The 19,834-nt window shown below is 46.7% G+C and overlaps 2 protein-coding genes across 2 annotated transcripts in view; one reads left to right on the top strand and one right to left on the bottom strand.

Moving 5' to 3' along the window:
- Positions 1 to 3,526: 3,526 nt before the first annotated feature.
- LOC136946401 (tripartite motif-containing protein 16-like) lies at positions 3,527 to 6,942 on the bottom strand. The gene is made up of 8 exons (XM_067240717.1): positions 6,358 to 6,942; positions 5,897 to 5,992; positions 5,313 to 5,546; positions 4,997 to 5,147; positions 4,807 to 4,866; positions 4,564 to 4,632; positions 4,236 to 4,286; positions 3,527 to 4,088 (listed from the first exon to the last, which is right to left on the bottom strand). Exons 1-8 carry the CDS (start codon positions 6,940 to 6,942, stop codon positions 3,553 to 3,555), a joined length of 1,782 nt encoding a protein of 593 aa, XP_067096818.1. The 3' UTR covers positions 3,527 to 3,552.
- A 109-nt stretch (positions 6,943 to 7,051) lies between these two features.
- ano11 (anoctamin 11) overlaps positions 7,052 to 19,834 on the top strand; it is a 15,039-nt gene continuing 2,256 nt past the window's right edge. The window contains exons 1-23 of the mRNA XM_067239134.1: positions 7,052 to 7,060; positions 8,367 to 8,531; positions 9,117 to 9,249; positions 9,443 to 9,506; positions 9,538 to 9,661; positions 9,969 to 10,076; positions 10,215 to 10,351; positions 10,575 to 10,632; positions 10,786 to 10,896; positions 11,034 to 11,199; positions 11,468 to 11,558; positions 13,548 to 13,644; positions 14,084 to 14,227; positions 14,473 to 14,610; positions 15,047 to 15,145; positions 15,754 to 15,856; positions 16,548 to 16,659; positions 16,755 to 16,809; positions 17,123 to 17,220; positions 18,281 to 18,417; positions 18,593 to 18,798; positions 19,075 to 19,211; positions 19,331 to 19,421. Coding sequence (XP_067095235.1) covers positions 7,052 to 7,060; positions 8,367 to 8,531; positions 9,117 to 9,249; positions 9,443 to 9,506; positions 9,538 to 9,661; positions 9,969 to 10,076; positions 10,215 to 10,351; positions 10,575 to 10,632; positions 10,786 to 10,896; positions 11,034 to 11,199; positions 11,468 to 11,558; positions 13,548 to 13,644; positions 14,084 to 14,227; positions 14,473 to 14,610; positions 15,047 to 15,145; positions 15,754 to 15,856; positions 16,548 to 16,659; positions 16,755 to 16,809; positions 17,123 to 17,220; positions 18,281 to 18,417; positions 18,593 to 18,798; positions 19,075 to 19,211; positions 19,331 to 19,421 — 2,583 coding nt within the window. The remainder of the gene's footprint in view (positions 7,061 to 8,366; positions 8,532 to 9,116; positions 9,250 to 9,442; positions 9,507 to 9,537; positions 9,662 to 9,968; positions 10,077 to 10,214; positions 10,352 to 10,574; positions 10,633 to 10,785; positions 10,897 to 11,033; positions 11,200 to 11,467; positions 11,559 to 13,547; positions 13,645 to 14,083; positions 14,228 to 14,472; positions 14,611 to 15,046; positions 15,146 to 15,753; positions 15,857 to 16,547; positions 16,660 to 16,754; positions 16,810 to 17,122; positions 17,221 to 18,280; positions 18,418 to 18,592; positions 18,799 to 19,074; positions 19,212 to 19,330; positions 19,422 to 19,834) is intronic.

Below are 19,834 nucleotides of genomic sequence, written 5' to 3'. Positions count from 1 at the left end.
TCACACACACAGGTACAGCCCTGGTGCTGACACACACACACACAGGTACAGCCCTGGTGCTGACACACACACACACAGGTACAGCCCTGGTGCTGACACACACACACACACAGGTACAGCCCTTGTGCTGACATGGGAGCAGACACACACACACAGCCCTGGGAACAGACACATATACTCACTCACACACACACACAGAGACAAACAGACACAGCCCCAGGAGCTGACAGACAGATAATGTGGAGGAAGAGAGTCCAGTGAGAGACTCCAGACAGGGGGCTCCCCGACACGTGGCCTCTCCACAGAAGAGTGGGGCCAGTACCATTCCCATTCAGGAGCTGATGATCAAAATGCCCGATCGTTGACTTTTCTTCAGTTCAGAAACTCGATTTTGAATGTACCGTAGTTGTAATGGACCCTGAACTCTTTTTGTGGGACAATGAAAAGCCATAAGGACAGAGGGAGAGTTGGAGTCTTATGTGTCAAATGAAGTGGTGGTAATACTGTCATGGGATGCTGTGAGTTTTGTTTCAATCTCAGTTCACACACTCCTGGTTTTGCACACATCATGTATGTCATGCTGAACTACTAAAGACAGCGGTTTTCAACGTTACATTTTGGACTAAGATGAAGCTGCTTCCTTACAGAAAATAATGTTATTTTAAATGATAGTGCAGCTGTGTTATGTTTCTAGTGCGTAAACATACAGCTGCATATATAGTGCAGCTGTTTTATCATTTAAAAGAACATTATTAAGCTGTACAGTGTTAATGTATAATCTGTCCATATTAAGATGTACTGTTCTGATTTCAGTTCTCAATGCCTCCCAGTCTCTAATATAGGAAGCAAAATTATTGTAGCCTTTTCTGACGATGCACAAGTTTTGGGATAATTGTATACCAAGGTCATATGAAGAAAGGATATACATGGGGTGTTTACAGTTGATCTGTTACAGCATTAAGTTAATCTGGGGGGTGTTTTTTTATCAATTTGGTGTACTTGTTTCTCTATTTCAAAAACGGGTGGCGTGGAGACGGTTGTCATATGGAGGACAGGAGATGGGCCTGTGTTGTGGGATGCATCTTTGCACAACACTTTGACTGTGGTCTTGAAGTTACACAGTACTTTGTTTTGTTTTTTAATGGGTACTGATAAAATAACTATGGTTGTGTGGGAATTAATACGATCTTTAAACGCTGCTTTTTAAATTAAAACATAGTGGGAGCAAATAATTGTTTATTTGTATTGCAACTGCTCTAGTACATGTATGAAGGGGATATGTTGACGGTTACTGGCTGTGTCTATTGTCTGGTACACGTGTGTGATTGGTGGCCAGTGTGAAGGATAGGATTCAACTGGGGTCTTTGTGAGGTTGATGTTATGATAGTCGGCCACTGTTTCATGTGGGATAAGTGCTAATGTTTCTGTCTAGTATTATCTGACCAGTCAAATGGTCTGCAGAAATGCTCTACTGGACATGTGGCTAAAGGTTAGTAGTATTAGTTTTGTGTATTTACTTGTATCTAAAAATGGGTTGTTGAATATGCTAGTGTTTCATATGCATTCAGAAAATGAGGAGGGCTCATTTTTAACTGGTCACTACAAAGTTATGGTCTCCTGCATGAATCTATCCACAATCTTTCTTTTTATTTCAAAGATATCCATCATTGCTTCCATCGCATGGTCAGAGTGCTTCTAACTTTCTCACAATCTTTCTTTGACAATGAATTTATCTCTGGTGCATAAAAATACTTCTTGGTTAATTCAACTGTTTAAAAATGTACGTAAAGTCTGTCTAATAATCTGGATTTGAACAAGCAGAGTATTTTTGTTTTTAAAGGCTGCATTGCCAATTTCTCCATATAATGATGTGGCCTTTTCGATAGTCTTCTTGATTGGACATTATAGCCTATAGGGGTACACCAAATAAAGCCCTGTTGCTGAATGTGGCCTTAATCTCCTCTTGGCTATTGAAACATGGCTTACAATCAGTGCTCTTTTGCGGGATTCAATGTTAACTTTTTTCTCCCCACACCGGCCCTCCGATCAGTACAGTAGGTCTGTGTGTAAGTGTATTAGCCAACTGTGAAATATTATGACACAATGTAAGACAATAAGTATTTGCCACACCCCTGCAAGTCATTTCTGAATTCACTCTGAATTCAACTGCCCCAAAATGTTGGCCATCTATGTAAAATATAATTCTATATATGTTTATATTTGTACACTCTCAACACTAGTGTGCAACTTGGGTAGCAGTGCATAGACGTGCTTTGACTGTCAGTGAATCGTGAATTGTGGTTGTTTGCTGGAACAGCAACCACTAGTGCAACAGACTGATAGCCCCAGGTTTTAGAACTTGGGGAAGGATATGGCACCAAGCAGCTGGCGTCAGTGCTGAACCTGTGTAGCTGAGGCGGTGTGTCAAAGTGTGTTCATCCAGTGTGTGTGTGTGTGGCCACTGTCAGTCCAAACACATGTTGTTCACTGAACATGTTCTCTTGCTCTGAGAAGTGGGAAGCGCCACTTGGTCCCTCCACTGTTCTGCTGTTTTTGAAGGACACTATTATCTCAGGTTCAAAATGGTATTTCAAGCAGGAAAGACCCAACACCTTAACACATGTTTGAAATCTGATTTGCCTGCATTTTGTTTTGTTTTTAATTTATTTTAAAATCTTTACTTTTCTCTTTTTATGCGGTGTAGTTATTTTGATAACCCACTGATTTCTTTTTTAAAGACACGTCCAGTGTTGGAGAGGACTCCAATTGTAATATAAGTTGACTGTGAGTCCTAGAAAACTCCATGCGATCGGTGAAAAGAAATGTGTACTATGGAAGTCTATCTCATGGACACGTAAGTGAAATGAGTGCTTTATTTGAACAGAAATGTTGGGCATTGCTGGCCAATGATGGATTAAACCTTTTTGATTGAATTGGACATTTATGGATGGAATAACATACTTGGATTTTTTTTATATATATGTTGGATTTTTATTTTGTATTAAGTTTAGCTGTTTTTTTAATTTGAGTTGTATAAAGATTTAGGATTAATTCATTCTAATACTCTGTCACACTAAAACCTGCATGTCCTGGTTGTTTTTATAATGTACATATGATAACGAATGTACACATTTACTTTGTGAATAGGACAACATGAATAAAGAATCTATACCACCTCTTTTTAAATGGTTCTTCTCTAAAATGTATATATATCTATCTATCTTCAAATACAAATATCCATCTTACTGCAAGCAACTTCTCCTAGTTTTATTGCTTCTGATGTTAGTCATGAATTAAGGATCATTGCTAAACTACATTCCCAATCCCCAATCTGCATCATCATTTTTACATTTACATTTTAGTCATTTAGCAGATGCTCTTATCCAGAGTGACTTACAGTAAGTACAGGGACATTCCCCCGAGGCAAGTAGGGTGAAGTGCCTTGCCCAAGGACATAACGTCACTTTGCATGACCGGGAATCGAACTGGCAACCTTCAGATTACTAGCCCGATTCCCTCACCGCTCAGCCACCTGACTCCCTGACTCCTCATTTACCTCAGTTCACAGACTTTCAAAGAGCTCTTCGCCCCGATTCCAAAACCAGGGTAGAGTGGCTCTGTGAATTCCTTAACAAAAAACGTATAAAGTTGAGTCATGGATTCAGAAATGCTGTAGAAAGTCAAAGTGCCTGCTTGGTGGTCCAAACACACTCCTATCCTCGGAGACGACACCTCAGCCATCAGTCTGGTCTCCTCGTTATTGTGCCAGGCTGAGTAATTGAGCTCAGAACACGTCAAACTCCAGGACTTCTCATTGCGGCCCAGCATGCTCTGCTCATCCTTTCCTTTCCTTTGAATCCTCTCATAGGTCACACCCATAACCACTTCCTTGCCAGTCCATTCTGCCTCCCAGTAGTATTTTTTGCCGGTCAAGCCCTCCAGACACAGTACTTGTTCCCAGTGGTTGAAGTTCCTTGAGGAAGGTCTTCTCAACTGCTTTCCTGGTTGGGCCGTTGCTTTGAGGTTGTGGTGAGAGAGGATCAGGTTGGGGTGGGCCGTGTCTGGATCAAGGGTGAGTTGACAAGCATCTGGAGGAACATGAAGCGGTTAATGAAAAGTTATTCACCATTTCAGAATTGTCACTATTACGGTATGTCGTCACGTCACGCGTTTGACAGTCAGACGTTTTAGTGTCAGTATTTCAAATGCATGATTGTATCAACGTGGTGACTCACTCTGTAAGAAGTCCGCTCTGCTTCTCGGAATCGGAGGTTTGATGACATGCACTGGAAAGACAAGAGCAAGACGATCTGTATCCCCTCATTCAATTCTTAAAATCTGTCTTGTGTTCACAATCAGGGTACGAATTACAGGTGGATTGGGGGGTTTGGCCCCCCTAATTAAGACCTGCCCCCCCCCCCCTTTTTTTTGGTAAAAACAACAGGTCGGGGAGGTCGATAAATCTATATATCGTTCTTACCTGTAATCGTAACCCCCCCGATTGTCATTGTATAATTCGCACTCTGTTCACAATGAACAGCGATAATAATTAAGTAGACTCACTAGAGCGTGATCTAGGAAGGGGTTTTGGTGGTGGTGGTGTTGGCAGGAGTTGAGTTTCCCCTCGTCTCACTGAAAGAACAAAAAGATGAAAAGTATACGAGGGAGGGAGGGAGGGAGGGAGGGAGGGAGGGAGGGAGGGAGGGAGGGAGGGAGGGAGGGAGGGAGGGAGGGAGGGAGGGAGGGAGGGAGGGAGGGAGGGAGGGAGGGAGGGAGGGAGGGAGCTGTGTGTACAAAAGTTCTTACAGTTTTTGGTCTGAGGTTTTGCCATGGTCACTGGAGGTTCCAAAATCAGCACGTTCCCAACTGAACAGATCACATACAACATTCAGCACAGTAAGATAGGCCTACTAATGAACTGAAACATTACATCCACATCATAGATTGTGGGCAAGGGATTTTAGTTTTGGTTTTCAATAGCGGGAGCCTTACTTACGTGTGTGCGTGAATAATTCTAAGGATTCATTCGAAATGTCATCAAAGAGCTGCTTGTATTCACTGATGACAGTCTTCACACTATCAAATGTAGCTTTCTCACTGATAACGATGTAGTCGCGTTTAGGCAGCGTGCTGATTGGCTGCCACGTCTGAAAAGAAGGGAGACTTGTCACACGGACTTACAGACATGCACTGATTTTGTGTCGGCCACGTTTAGCAAGCTAGTTCGAAACCGTCCTATTTCACCTTGACCTGCATGTAAACACTGTGTCATGACTCATGAGACTAATCACATGGTCCTTCCTGTTCATCACCTGCAGGAACAGGGTGCTATCTCGCATGTTCCTCAGTGTCTCCAGTTCCATGTCTTTCCTCTGCAGGGTCTCGATGTCCAGTCTGAGACGGGCCTGTTTCTGCTCTGCCTTGTCCACCAGAGCCCTCGTCCTGGATCTGATACACTCCCTCACTTCCTGTCGCCTCTGTTTCAGACAGCTCATCATCTCAGAGAACGTCCCGTCACTGTCCTCCTCTGCAGCCTGCGCTGAGGCCTGTGGGAGAGTGCAAGGCATCATGGGTATCAGGGAGTCAGGTTAGGGAAGCGGGCTTTCCAGTTCGATTCCCCGGCCGTGCCAAATGACGTTGTGTCCTTGGGCAAGGCACTTCACCCTACTTGCCTCGGGGAGAATGTCCCTGTACTTACTGTAAGTCGCTCTGCATAAGAGCGTCTGCTAAATGACTAAATGTAAATCTAGTCTGTCCAGTTCGGTCAATTTGGTGAGTTAATCAAATCACAATTATAAACACTCGGATTTGACAGAAAGCAGAATCGAAAGGCCTTTAATATTGAAAAATGGTGGATTATGTTATACTTGTCATTTTATCATCATTGTCTTTTTACCTTCAAAGCCTCCACAGCCTTGTCCAGTGTCCTCAGTAGCACCTTTGTGTCCTGGAGTTGACATCTAGAATTATCCTGCACTGTAGTCAGCTGGGCCTTAGTGCACACACAGTTATATGGATTATTTATATTGTTGATGCTTTATTTTCAATGGCTTCTTAGTTTAATACTGCTTTGTGCTTAGCTGCAATCATCCAAAATATTTTTTAAAGGTTAGATAAATGCAGTTGATAAACAGTGTTGTTATGGAGCCAATATATGGTTTGTTTGAACTAGAGACACGTGCAAAAACTTCAGATAGTCATTTAAGGATCGAAATCACTGGATATAGTTACAAGTTGGGCTTTTACATGAGCGTTATGCAATTCTGTGAGTGGCTATAATAACAATTGTTTCATTCTGATGAAATGCTAAATGTTAGAATGATTTCACAAGCAATCCCAAGGCCATTGGTCTCCTACCTGTCTTCTGTGTCTCTCAGTCTCAACAGGGACAGTCTCATGGTTCTGGTGTTCTTCTGCATTGCACTGCTGACAGATACACTTCCTCTCCTCTCGACAGTAAACATCCAGTAGCTCATTGTGCTGGGGGCACAGCTTCCCTTGAGACTCCAGCTCTGCGTCCACGAGGGTGTGTGCCTGCAGCAAAGGGCACACCCGGTGGGCTCTGAGATGACTCTGGCAGTACGACTTCTGACAGTCCAAACATGTCTTTGTGGCTTTGCCTTTCCTCCCTGTGCACACAGAACATACGGACGTGTCATCAGGCGCACGGTCGGGAAGTGGAGGGCCGTCTTGAAGGGATATCTTGCTCAGCTTGACCACCATCTTCTCCAGCATGGTATTGTTCTTCAGAGTGGGCTTTGGGGTGAAAGTCTGTCGGCAGCAGGGACAACAGCAGATACCAGTACTGACAGCCTGGTCCCAGTATTTGGTGATGCACTCCATGCAGAAGTTATGCCCACATGAAAGAGTAGTAGGATTTGTTAGAATATTCAAACAAACCAGGCAGCTGATTTCTTCCTTTTTCCAAGGGTTGGTGTCCATGTTGTAGGCTTGTATGCTGACTGATAAACTGAAAACTGTTCAGAATTGTTTGAATGTTACCAGTCAGGATCTTCAACATGATCTGCATGGGCGGAGTCTCACTGGGCAAATGTTTCAGGTACTTTTCTTTATGTAAACATTCCAAAAATTAGTTTTGTGGACTGTGACCAAAGCTTCTGTGATGTTTCCCCATTCTTTGCTAGCTGTGTGCTTCATGACTTTGTTTACTGTAATAATGGACACATCATTTCCTTGTAAAGGTATTTACTGTCACAATTGTTGTTGCAGCTCTTTTGGGAAAACGTATCATTCTGCATCACTGGTATGGAATGTAGTTTCTCCTCTCTCTTATATACCAAGTTTTCTTTCTAACAAACTTGATTTCCTCTTCAAGCCTCTTGCACTCAAGATAATGTGTAGTATTTCAGCCCCTTCTTTTTCTTCCTAGTGTGACTGAAGCAATGCAGAGAAAAGATGAGTTATATAGATATCACCATACAATCAAGATAGAGTAAAAGTGAGGAACAGAGAAAGCAGGAGAGAGAAAGTGACAGAGGGGAAGAGAAAGTCACAAAAGAAATATCAATAAATCAATATAATCCAGACAGTGTCAATATTCTGCCACAAGGCTTGACTCAGAGTGGGTCTGAATATTGACTGTTGACGAGAGACCTGCCCCAGCTTTTGTTAACCCTGCTGTGTAAATAATGAATTCGATTTTTTTTAAACGTTACGGTTACGTTAAATATAACGTTATATTATGTTCAACAGTTGGTGGTAATCAAGGAAGCATGTAGTCTGACAGTGAGATCAGAGAGGCCCTCATCTCTCCTCCAAGCTTCCTGGGATTCCGCCCTCTCAGATTCTCCTCCTCAAAATCCTACTCAGTAAAACCATGCATTATTTATGACCCAGGCATCTGTGTTCCTGTACAGTGCGTTTCTTCTGCTGAAACAAAAGCCTTCTGCCCGTATACTGGGAGCTTTACGGTATCCCACACTGCTCCGGTATCTCCCTGTGGAGTGGGAGAGATAGAGGGATGCATGCAAGGAGAGGGAGGGAGGGAGAGAGAGAGAGAAGGTGGAAGAGAAAGAGAGAGAGGATAGGCAGGGAATGCACCATACCCACTCTTTCATCTTCGTCCTGCCTCCAGGACCATTGACACTGATGCTTAGGTATCTTGCTCTTTTCTTACTTATTTCTATCTGTGATGCAACAATTGTATGTTTTCCTGTTTATTTCATTGAAATGATAGAAATGATGAGACACTAAACCCCGGCATGTGAACCGTCATGAGGGGAAACACTGCACAAGACTGTTTTAGTAGAGAGTGAGGGAAGAGTGTTTGCATTCCATGTTCTGTTTATCTCTGTAATGACTAAATGCAAATGCATCTCTGCAGCCTGACCGAGACTCACTTTTAGCAATTTTGTCATCATCCTTCCATCGTTCTCATCATTTTGAGGAAGACTTCAGAGTGGATGATGTCTGACAGGGAGGTTCTGTTGGATCTGGACTACGCGGGCGAACCACAACCCATGGACAGTTACGGGAGCCTGCACAACGGGGGCTTCATCCCCCAGCGATATGTGAGTCCCACTCTCACCCCTCCCCCTCACCCCTTGGCCCTCCCCCAAGCCCCACCAGGACTCCTCTCCCTGGTGTCACACTGCACACGCTCCACTGACCTGGACGGCGCAGTCAATCTTGAAAGGGGCTTTTACGCTGACTCCAAAAGAACCTCGCGGTTTTATCGAGTCCCAGATGATCTTGGATTCAAGCAGGGTTTTGACTCATCTGACCGCGGGTCTCTCCACTTGGCTGTATTGATTTTCCTGTGATCTGGAAGACACTTGGTTAATTTCACCCAGTGTTCTTTTTATGATGATGGAATCTTCAATCGATATTGTGAAGTGTAGGCTTTCATCGCAATGCGTTTTAACAAGAGATCATTACAGAGTTAGATGTCGCTCTGTGGGAATGCATTATGTTATTGCTGTGACAGTAGGTCAGATTGACATAATATAGTAAAATGCATTCCAAATTCTCATCCAGAAGTGTATTGTTTATTACTGATCCTATTCATTACAAGTCATTGGTGTAAGATGGCGGATGTGAATGTTGTGTATTCGTCTGACTTGCTTTGTGTTCTCATGGATCTGATATCTGTTCAGCTCTCCACTGCGGCCACAGGTGACAGCCTTGAGGAGGATGATAATGACCCCATCTACATCCACTGTGACGCCAGAACCAGCCAACCAGCCCCCCTCGTTGGGAACTACTTCAGAGACGGAAGAACCAAAATAGGTCATTCACTGTTGTGGAGTAGTGTAGCACTTTATCAGGTGTATCAAATCACAAAATGTTGAGTTGCACTGTGCAGTCTTTCAACACGTTTTTTGTAACTCACTTCAGAGCTGTATGTTAAATGTTCCTCAAGGAACTAAATAGAACCAGACAGACTCTAACCTGTAGCTCTGTGTGTTTGACCCTGCGTCAGATTTTGTGTTGGTGTGGGAGCTGCGTTCCCGGAAAAAGCGTCGCTCCAAAGGGAGGGGGGCGGGGGCAGCCGGTGAAGGGGGGGGGCGGGGGGGATGAAGGCGGGGACGAGGTGGGCGCTGAGGAGGAGAGCAGGTCCGAGAGGCACCATGCCCAGCTAGCTCGCTGGAGGGACAAATTCACCCATAATCTATGGACTGCTGGTTTACTGGTGGAGAAGGTATGACGATGGTTACTCTACGGCAGGGGTCTCCAACCCTGGTCCTGGAGAGCCACCTGCCTCTTGGTTTCTGCTCCAACCACACTTGTTTGACCTGATTCAACACTAGTTACCTGATCCACCAGCTAATTATTTGAATCAGGTGTGCTCGATTAGTGTTGGACTGAACACCTACAGGCAGGTAGCTCTCCAGGAACAAGGTTGGAGACCTCTGCTCTGTGGAAACTTGGTGTATTCATGTTTCCCGTGTTGACATCCTTTGTTTAATTGTGCTGTTCTTTTGGGTTGTCTTTGGCCACTGCGCCAGGAGGTAACATCAAGTGAAAAGAAGACCATCCATTATCTGAAACTCAACGCTCCCTGGGAGGTGCTGCTGTACTACGCGGAGGAGCTCTGCCTTAGAGCGCCCCTACAGGTCAACGCTTGTATTGCAATTTGGAGAGAAAAACGTCAACTTTGAAAGTTAATCGTCTCACTTGATGCTAATGACATACCGTTTGTTTAAGGTTTATTGATTGAAATGTGTTTGTCAAAAGTGCATTTTGTTATCTAGGCCCAGCCGAACCCTGACTTCAACTCATCTGCTCGGGTTCTGAGGAAACTGTGCATTCCAAACATCATGGAGCAGTCGGTTCCCAACAGACCGCTGGACTACTACACGTGTGCCTTCCGAAAGTCCAAGATGGAGAAGTGAGTTTCCACACAGACCGTAAACAGCCATGGTCAGTCATAGCACAGGCCCACCTGTAGTCCATCCTGTTACACTGAATTAAACATGGAACTAAGGAGGGTTGCATTCTATCCCAGAAATGTATAGAAAAATTACTTATTTTTGAGAGTACATCCTCGTATAAATGTCTGAGCTTGTAACCCACAACTAGTTTAACCTCACACAATTTTTGTTCCCTTTCAGGTTTTTAGGCTGTGAAAAACGTGACACCTATTTCACAAACACGCAGAGACACCGTATTGTGAGTCTGTTGTTTTCTACACCCCAAGTGTTTGGCACACAGACACACAAACATGTCAATTTGAAGCTATAGATTTTTGTATAGATCTATCTATTGCGGTTTTACAGGAAAAAAAAACTATCCGCATAGCTCTTGATCTGTGTGTGACTGCAGGTGTATGAGATTCTGTCGAGGACCTTGTATGGCAAGAGGAAGCGTGCGGAGGTGGGCGTGGCCCGACTGCTCAACGAGGGGGCATTCACCGCGGCCTTTCCCCTGCACGAGGTCAGACACACACTGTGTGTGTGGGGGGGGGTTCTGTGTGTTTATTTGTGCTACTATGTGTGTGTACTGTATTTGTGTGTGTGTGAGTGTGTGGGTCCTGCTTGATGCCTTTCTGTTGACTCGTGTTCATTCACCAGGGTCCCTTCGAGCTCCCAGACTTTGAGGTGCGTCCAGACGAGCTGAACCAGAGGCAGGTTCTGTTCCACTACTGGGCCCGCTGGTCCAGGTGGTACAAGTACCAGCCCCTGGACCACATCAGAGAGTACTTCGGAGAGAAGATAGCCTTGTACTTTGCTTGGCTGGGTAAGCAGGACCCCTCACCCACTATGGCATGCTCAATGGAAGTCCAGATTGTTTACAGTAATGTATATCTTGTTGTACTGTGAGCAGCAAGACATGAAAAAGACCTGCGTCAAATGTGAGGGGATGGTACCCATTTAAGACCCTCATCTGATACCCGTTCCCCAGTATAGAGCTGTCACCGGCAACATGATACCGCTATGAAGCGGGTTAGCCCCTGCAGTGTTGTGTGTGAGCCAGGGGCGTTGAGAAGGTTCCTGTGTCTCCGCAGGCTTCTACACCGCCTGGCTGCTGCCCGCTGCGGTGGTGGGCACCTTCGTCTTCGTGTCTGGAGTCATGTCCATGGGGAGTAACACACCTGCGTAGGTTTGCACCTCCTCCTCAGGCCGTCGCTCCTCCTCAGCCCTCCCCTCCTCCTCAGGCCGTCGCTCCTCCTCAGCCCTCCCCTCCTCCTCAGGCCGTCGCTCCTCCTCAGCCCTCCCCTCCTCCTCGGCCCTTCCCTCCTCCTCAGGCCGTCTCTCCTCCTCAGGCCGTCCCTCCTCCTCGGCCCTCCCCTCCTCCTCGGCCCTCCCCTCCTCCTCGGCCCTCCCCTCCTCCTCGGCCCTCCCCTCCTCCTCTGGCCCTCCCCTCCTCCTCGGCCCTCCCCTCCTCCTCTGGCCCTCCCCTCCTCCTCGGCCCTGCCCTCCTCCTCGGCCCTCCCCTCCTCCTCGGCCCTCCCCTCCTCCTCGGCCCTCCCCTCCTCCTCGGCCCTCCCCTCCTCCTCAGGCCCTCCCCTCCTCCTCGGCCCTCCCCTCCTCCTCGGCCCTCCCCTCCTCCTCGGCCCTCCCCTCCTCCGGGGCTGGGCAGCGTGTGCTTGCTTTGAGAGATCCAGTGGGTTGCTGCCGCCTGTGCTCGTGTGTGCGTGTGGTTAAGAAGCTGTGCGGAAACGTTGGAAGAATTCCGGTTCCTTCTTGAGTGTTCCGCTCTGTCTTAAACCAGGCAGTACGCTGGCATGCTTTCACATTTTTTACAAGAGCGTGTTTGTGTGTGAGAAAGTGTGTGCGTGTGTATGTCTGTGAGAGAGATTGTGTGAGTGTGTGTGTGAGAGTGAGTGTGTGTGTGTGAGTGTGTGTGTGTGTGCGTGGACAAGGGGAGAGAGAAGGTAGGTCTCGTTGATGTTCACTGGGCTCCGATGTGTTTCCTTGGCAACCGCAGTGCAACCACTGTCCCGGGGATGTGCGGCGAGGGGCCTTGGTTGACCAGCGGTAGATTTATAGAGCCATAAACATGAACAACTCAAGGAAATAAGACGGTGGAACGTTAAGCCATTGTCAGAGGAAGCGAGGGGAGGAAGAAGGAATAGGAGGATCGTGTTGCAGACACAAGGGCATTACTGTAATTACCAACATATCCCTGAGATTAGAGACATTCATTATTGGCGACGAGCCAAAGAACATTAGCTTGGGCTGATGTAGTGTAAAGTCTGTAGGCAATCAACAGATAATGATCTTCCCATTACATCGACGGCAGACAAGAAGTTTCTCAGTCAGCTAAGTGTATGTCGATATCTGGATATGTGACATACTGTATATTTTCTCCATGTACCTCACATCCTTCCAGATTAGTGTAGAAATCATCTTCCATCTCACCCTCCTGTTTGTCCTTTCGTCTCCTTTGCCCTCTGTATCTCTGCCATCAGGTGAATTCTGCTTGTGTGTGTGTGTGTGTGAGTGTGTGTGTGTGCAGAGATGGGAAGTAACAAAGTACAATTACTTTGTTACTGTACTTAAGTAGATTTCTGGTATCAGTACTTTGTCATTACACAACTTTGTATACTTTCACTCCTTAAACCTTTTACACAAATATCTGTACTTTCTACTTCTTAAATGTTCAAGCCAGTCTCGTTACTTTAGTTTGAATCTGTATTTGATGGCATGACCTCTGTCTCTCCTTTCATTGTGTGTGGAAAAAAAAGCTTTGAAAAAATAGTTTCAAAAAGTTGAAAAAAAAAAGGTTTTGAAAAAAGGTTTTTGAAAGGTTGAACCTATTATTTAGAAGAAAAAACAATTTTTGTGTCGTGTTGAAATTGTCAGTTTCAAAAAGGATTCCTGGCGAATGCGGTGTGTCTATAGTGTATTTTTGTATCATGTTTTAATATGGTGTGAGGTCCAGTTACCAGCGTGACACTAAAACACTGTAGTAATGCCTACTTTTTACTTAAGTATGTCAGAGCCCACATTTCTTTACTTTAACTTGAGTGAAAAAGTGTTGTCAGTGCTTCAACTTTTTAAACAGTATCTGTACCTCTACTGGAGTGAAGGATGTGTGTACTTTTTCCATCTCTGTGTGTGTGTGTGTGTTCCTGTCTACAGCAAGGAGATATGCTCCAGTGGGTCCAGTTTCCTCATGTGTCCTCTCTGTGAGAAGTGCCAGGCTTGGAACATGTCCGACATCTGCCCCATGGCCAAGGTACACCCAGCCAGCCTCCGCAGACGTTCTCCTAAAACGGGACCCAAACCAGGAAGTTTAAATCAATTCCCTGCTTCCATGGGAGCATACAGTAAATCCAGAACAAAGGACACGATACCGAAACTTAACAATATCATTGTTCTCTCTTCACAGAAAGGCCGTAATCATAATATCTATCCCCCCCAATATTCAAATCTGGTCAAAATGTCCCCCCCAATATATTGATATAAAAATATAAATGTGCTACGCTACGACAGGCAACCACGCACCCCGTCTGAAATTATCATAAAAAAGGTAATTTGTCCCCCCCAATGTTGTCTCCATGGATACGGCCTTGTTTCCCAGGACCACATATGGTGTCTTACCAAATACGACAAGAATATAATGTGGTGCCTTACTGTACTGTGTAACATGACAACATTGTATTGTGTGTGTGCAGATGGGCTACCTGTTCGATCACCCTGGTACAGTGTTCTTCAGCGTCTTCATGTCCTTCTGGGCCGTCACCTTCCTGGAGTACTGGAAGCGCAAGATGGCCACCCTGGCTCACCACTGGGACTGTATGGACTTCCACGAGGAGGAGGTCGGCCATTTTGCACGGTCATGGTTTCACTGTATCAACAAGGCTTGTAGAAGCATTTAGAGACGGTTGTTTGCATGTTGACATGTTCAGTGATTTTGTCTCAGTCTTGACTGGCGATTCCTATTCAGGTAGACTTTTACAGTAAAAGTACATCCACATTCATTGACATCCGCCCCATGTCCTCATAGCAATCTTTCTGTAAACCTCTGTGAGTGATGTGTCTCTACATGGCCTGCGTGTTTTAGGAGCGGCCAAGGCCAGAGTTTGCAGCCATGGCCCCTGCCATGGAGCACAACCCAGTGACCGGCGTGAAGGAGCCCTACTTCCCTGAGAAGGCCCGGCTCTCCCGCATGGTCACTGGCTCCATGGTCATCGTCGTCATGGTGAGCTACTGTAGGAGTGTGTGTGTTACAGTTGGTGTTTCTCTGTGTGGTGTGTGGTTGGTTTGGTTGGTTGGTTCCAATAATGTAACGTATCGTGTTGTCATAGACAGAACCGTGTTTCTTATATACTAGTGTAATAATTGGACCAATACGCTGTTCCTATTGGTCCAGAAGACGTTCTCAAAAATTAATAAACTCATTTACATACCTCCTGAAAAGTTCGCAGAGGTAAATAAACGTTTTTACGGACCTAGCAACAAGCGGTTGCCTTGGAGATGTACCCATTGACCTTAACAACGTGGCATCTGCTCGGCAACAAAGTAGCCTAAATTGCCCCCAAAAAAATCTAACTAAAACAACCAGGTGTTTCTACTATCTGGATATACTATAGAGTGTGGAAGCGTCCGAGTGTTTCCCTGCGTGTGTCTGCCCACAGCTGTGCGTGGTGATGATCTTCCTGGTGACAGTCATCATGTACCGCGGCATCATCAGTGTCAAGATGTACGACACGGGCAGCGCTGTCTTGCGCACTCAGGTACGCTGAGCAGTGTTGCCAATTTACTTTACTGCTGAGCAGTCTTGCGACTTTTTACCTTTCCTAAGCCAAAAACTCTCATCTAGCAACTAAAGGCAAATCTTGCGACTTTACACTATTTTGGCAATCTCCGTTTTTGTTGTAGAGCAGCAGGAAAATAACTGGATATGTACTTTCGTGTTGTCATAGAGAACTCACCTCCAGAGATTTTTTGTTTTTAAATGTTATATATAGCGATGGTGTGGATGAGGGGCCCAGTGTGTTTTGAATTCATGTCACATAATCTAGCTACTTTTCAGAGAGCCAATAGCGAGTTCGAGGGAGATTTTCATTTTGCAACACTGATGCTGAGTCAGCAGCAGGACCTTCCAAACACATGGCTGAGACGTGGCTTGTGCCAGCACATGCATTGGTTTTGATTAAAATATTTTAATTTAGTCTTAGTGTCACTGAAACCTGTATACTTTGATCATGTGGTTGACCTTCGTTGTGTGTATGTGTGTGTGTTGCATGTGCGTGTGTATGTAACGTGTATGTGTGTGTAATACTTGTGTGAGTGTGTATGTTAAATGTGTGTGTGTGTGTCTACATGTGTGTGTCCTCCTCAGGCAGGCAACATTGCCAACATCTCGGGCAGCATGGTGAATCTGGCCCTGATCCTGCTGATGGGGCAGGTTTATACAGCGTTAGCAGAGCAGCTCACAAAATGGGGTGAGAACAGCTTTGCTTCTCCACCCTGGCCCCCTGGGCTAGCCCACCCAGGCCCCCTGGGTTGACCCACCCAGGCCCCCTGGGCTGACCCACCCAGGCTCCCTGGGCTGGCCCACCCAGGCCCCCTGGGGTGCACCACCCAGGCCCCCTGGGCTGGCCCACCCTGGCCCCCTGGGCTGCACCACCCTGGCCCCCTGGGGTGCACCACCCAGGCCCCCTGGGCTGGCCCACCCAGGCCCCCTGGCCCCCTGGGCTGCACCACCCAGGCCCCCTGGGCTGGCCCACCCAGGCCCCCTGGGCTGCACCACCCTGGCCCCCTGGGCTGCACCGCCCTGGGCTGCACCGCCCAGCCCCTGCAGGGGAAGAAGTGCTAAAGGCACAAGGTTCTAAGTGTCTGAATTTATTCACAGAAGAGGTTTCAGGGTCGAAGATTTGTAATCACAATCTGTGTTTAATCGGAAACGCTGTAACTCTGCCAATACCCGAAGCACTGACCGATCCAGTAGGGCCTCTCACAGTAGTGGGCACTTACTTTTATTTACTGACCATTTATATCCACACTTAGACAGGGCCCTGTCACTTTATTTTACACCGTAAAGTCAAGCTGTATTCGACTCCCTGGTTGCTCCTCTTCTGAATATATCTCTGTGATAACTGTACACATGATGCTGCTGCTGTTGTTGTCGTACAGAGATGCACAGAACCCAGACCCAGTATGAAGACGCCTTCACGTTCAAGGTGTTTGTGTTCCAGTTTGTCAACTTCTACTCATCTCCCTTCTATGTGGCCTTCTTCAAGGGAAGGTGAGAGAAAAAAAGTAGAAAATGTCTCTTTTAAACAAATGTTCTCCTTCTGACAACCCATTGTAAACTGGTTGTTCGTTCCTTGTCATTGACAGGTTTGTTGGGTTCCCGGGTCATTACGGAACTCTGTTTGGGATGAGGAATGAGGATGTAAGTGTCACTTGAGGCTGTTGAATTCTAGACACATTTTTTAATGATGATTAGATTGTGATTGTGAAAAATGATGTTGTAAGTGTGAGCATGTATTTTATTGAAACTGTGTGCGTGTGTGTGTGCACGTGCGTGCGTGTGTGTGCGCGCGCGTGCGTGTATGTGTGTGTGTGCGCGTGCGCGCGTGTGTGCGCGCGTGTATGTGTGTGTGTGCGCGTGCGCGCGTGCGTGTATGTGTGTGCGCGTGTGTGTGCGCGCGTGCGTGTATGTGTGTGTGCGTGTGTGTGTGTGCGCGTGTGTGTGTGTATTTCAGTGTGGCCCCGGCGGTTGTCTCATTGAGCTTGCTGAACAGCTCTTCATCATCATGGTGGGGAAACAGCTCATCAGCAACGTTCAGGAGTTTGTAATCCCGTACGTTTCTTCAGATCCTGTAGAGTCAGGAATACGACTGCTTTTGTTTTGTTTTTGCATCCCTATTGCTTCACTGCAGTCTGACTAGACTGTCACACTAACAGCCTTGGGAAAAACACACTTCTCTCAGTTGGACTTTTCTGGAAACATAACAGATAATACTTATTTGGACTTATTTAGATATTGTTGTCACAGTGTTTTCTATATCAAACACACCTCCAGCATGCTCTGCATATAGTGTTGTATCTCTCTGTATGTATGCCCAGTAATGTCTCACTGGAACACGTTACTAGAGAGCTGAAAGGAAGCTTTCACACCCAGTGGTGCGCTGGTGCTGCATTATGATGTTGTCAGCTTTACTGTTATCTGCTCTTGAGTGTCTTGGGTCTGCAGTGACTGGAACAGTACAGCACTCACTGCTGCAGCATTGGCACAGCCAGCATATGTGGTGTGTGTGTGTATGTGTGTGTGTGAACATCATCACCTCATCTCTCCTCACCATCTCTCTTCTCCTCCACCTCCTCATCATTCCTCTTCTCCTCCACCTTCTTACCCTCTCTCCTCCACCTCCTCCACCTTCATACCCTCTCTCCTCCACCTCCTCCACCTTCTTACCCTCTCTCCTCCACCTCCTCCACCTTCTTACCCTCTCTCCTCCACCTCCTCCACCTTCTTACCCTCTCTCCTCCACCTCCTCCTCATTCCTATTCTCCTCCACCTCCTCCACCTTCTTACCCTCTCTCCTCCACCTCCTCCACCTTCTTACCCTCTCTTCTCCACCTTCTTACCCTCTCTCCTCCACCTTCTTATCCTCTCTCCCCCACATCCTCCTTCTCCACCTTCTTACCCTCTCTTCTCCACCTTCTTACCCTCTCTCCTCCACCTCCTCATCATTCCTCTTCTCCTCCACCTTCTTACCCTCTCTCCTCCACCTCCTCCACCTTCTTACCCTCTCTTCTCCACCTTCTTACCCTCTCTCCTCCACCTCCTCCACCTTCTTACCCTCTCTCCTCCACCTTCTTACCCTCTCTCCTCCTTCTCCTCACCCTCCTCTCTCCAGGAAGGTGAAGGCGTGGAGACAGAAGCGGGCCCTGGACAAGGTGCGGGGCCCGCGGCTCTCCCAGGAGTCTCGGCGTTGGGAGGAGGACTACCAGCTGGTGGAGTGTGAGGGGCTGTTTGAGGAGTACCTGGAGATTGGTGAGCAGCCCTCCAATCACTGGCCTGCAACCAAACCGTCAATCATTTGGACACCCACTGGACAGACAGACAGATGGATGGATGGACAGAGAGAGAGACACAGAAAGAGAGAGAGAGAGAGATGGCTGCTCAGTGTGATTCCCCAGCAATATGATTGTTGTTCTCTCCCCTGTAGTGCTCCAGTTTGGCTTCATCACCATCTTCGTGGCAGCGTTCCCTCTGGCTCCGCTCTTCGCCCTCCTCAACAACTGGGCCGAGGTTCGCCTGGACGCTCACAAGTTTGTGTGTGAGTACCGCAGGCCGGTGGCGGAGCGCGCCCAGAACATAGGAGTGTGGTTCAACATCCTGGAAGCCCTGTCACACCTGTCAGTCATCGTCAATGTGAGTCTCCCTGCCTCACGCAAGTCAGCAGAGTCATACCGTTTACCTACAGGGTTAGTGTACATTTACATTTAGTCATTTAGCAGACGCTCTTATCCAGAGCGACTTACAGTAAGTACAGGGACATTCCCCCGAGGCAAGTAGGGTGAAGTGCCTTCCCCAAGGACACAACATCATTTTGAACAACCGGGAATCGAACCGGTAACCTTCAGATTACTAGCCCGACTCCTTAACCGCTCAGCCATCTGACCCCCATCTGATACAATTTGCTTACAGGCTTTCTTGATTGCCTTCACGTCCGATTTCCTACCTCGACTGCTGTACCAGTACAGGTTTGACAACAATCTGACTGGATACGTTAACTTCACCCTGGCCTACGCACCACCGAGCTACACAAACCACTCCATGTGCAGGTAACACCATCAGTTCTCCCGGTTGACAGACAAGTCACCAGCAGAGGGCAGTATTGGTATTCATATTCTTGACTCATGTTCATTTTGCCGCCTCCTGCTGCTGTTCTATTCCCTTTTAGGTACAAAGCGTTCCGGGACAACAATGGAAGCTACACCCTTGTTTACTGGGAACTATTGGCAGTGAGGCTAGGCTTCATAATCGCTTTTGAGGTAGAGAAATGACCCTCTGTCTCCGTCTATAGGGTTCCTCCTGTCATAAAATTGTATTTCGTCTTTCTGTTCTTCTCTAACTTTTCTTTTGTTGCCCACGTTCTCTGTCTCTCACCTGTTGCTTATTCTCCTCCTGTATGTCAGTTGTTCCATTCAGTATCACTGCTGCCCATTCCCCGGGCGTTATTGTGTTTCTAGGATACTTTGAAGCTTGCCGGCGTTATTGTGTTTCTAGGATACTTTGAAGCTTGCCTCTCCCTAGTAATCTTCAGCCCTCTGTCCTTGAAATGGTGTTTATCTCTTTCAAGTTTATCACCTTCACTCCATACATTCAGTTTTCTTCACGCATGCTCTATTGGACAGTTCCTCTGTAATTTTACATCTACCATCCTCCCTTACTATTTTCCTCCCTC

Source organism: Osmerus mordax, chromosome 7 (genome assembly GCF_038355195.1).
Source record: "Osmerus mordax isolate fOsmMor3 chromosome 7, fOsmMor3.pri, whole genome shotgun sequence".
Lineage (NCBI taxonomy): Eukaryota > Metazoa > Chordata > Actinopteri > Osmeriformes > Osmeridae > Osmerus > Osmerus mordax.
The sequence above is the reverse complement of the archived record's forward strand: the minus strand, read 5'-3'. Positions and strand labels throughout refer to the sequence as shown.

Bases quoted from the DNA above. Each gene is read 5' to 3' on its own strand.
- LOC136946401 (XM_067240717.1), bottom strand. From the start codon at position 6,942: ATGGACACCAACCCTTGGAAAAAGGAAGAAATCAGCTGCCTGGTTTGT. The intron at 5,547-5,896 runs GTAAAAAGACAA...ACTCTCCCACAG, and splicing joins AGGCTGTGGAGGCTTTGAAG to GCCTCAGCGCAGGCTGCAGA. The intron at 4,287-4,563 runs GTGAGTCTACTT...TTGTCTTTCCAG, and splicing joins CCTTCCTAGATCACGCTCTA to TGCATGTCATCAAACCTCCG.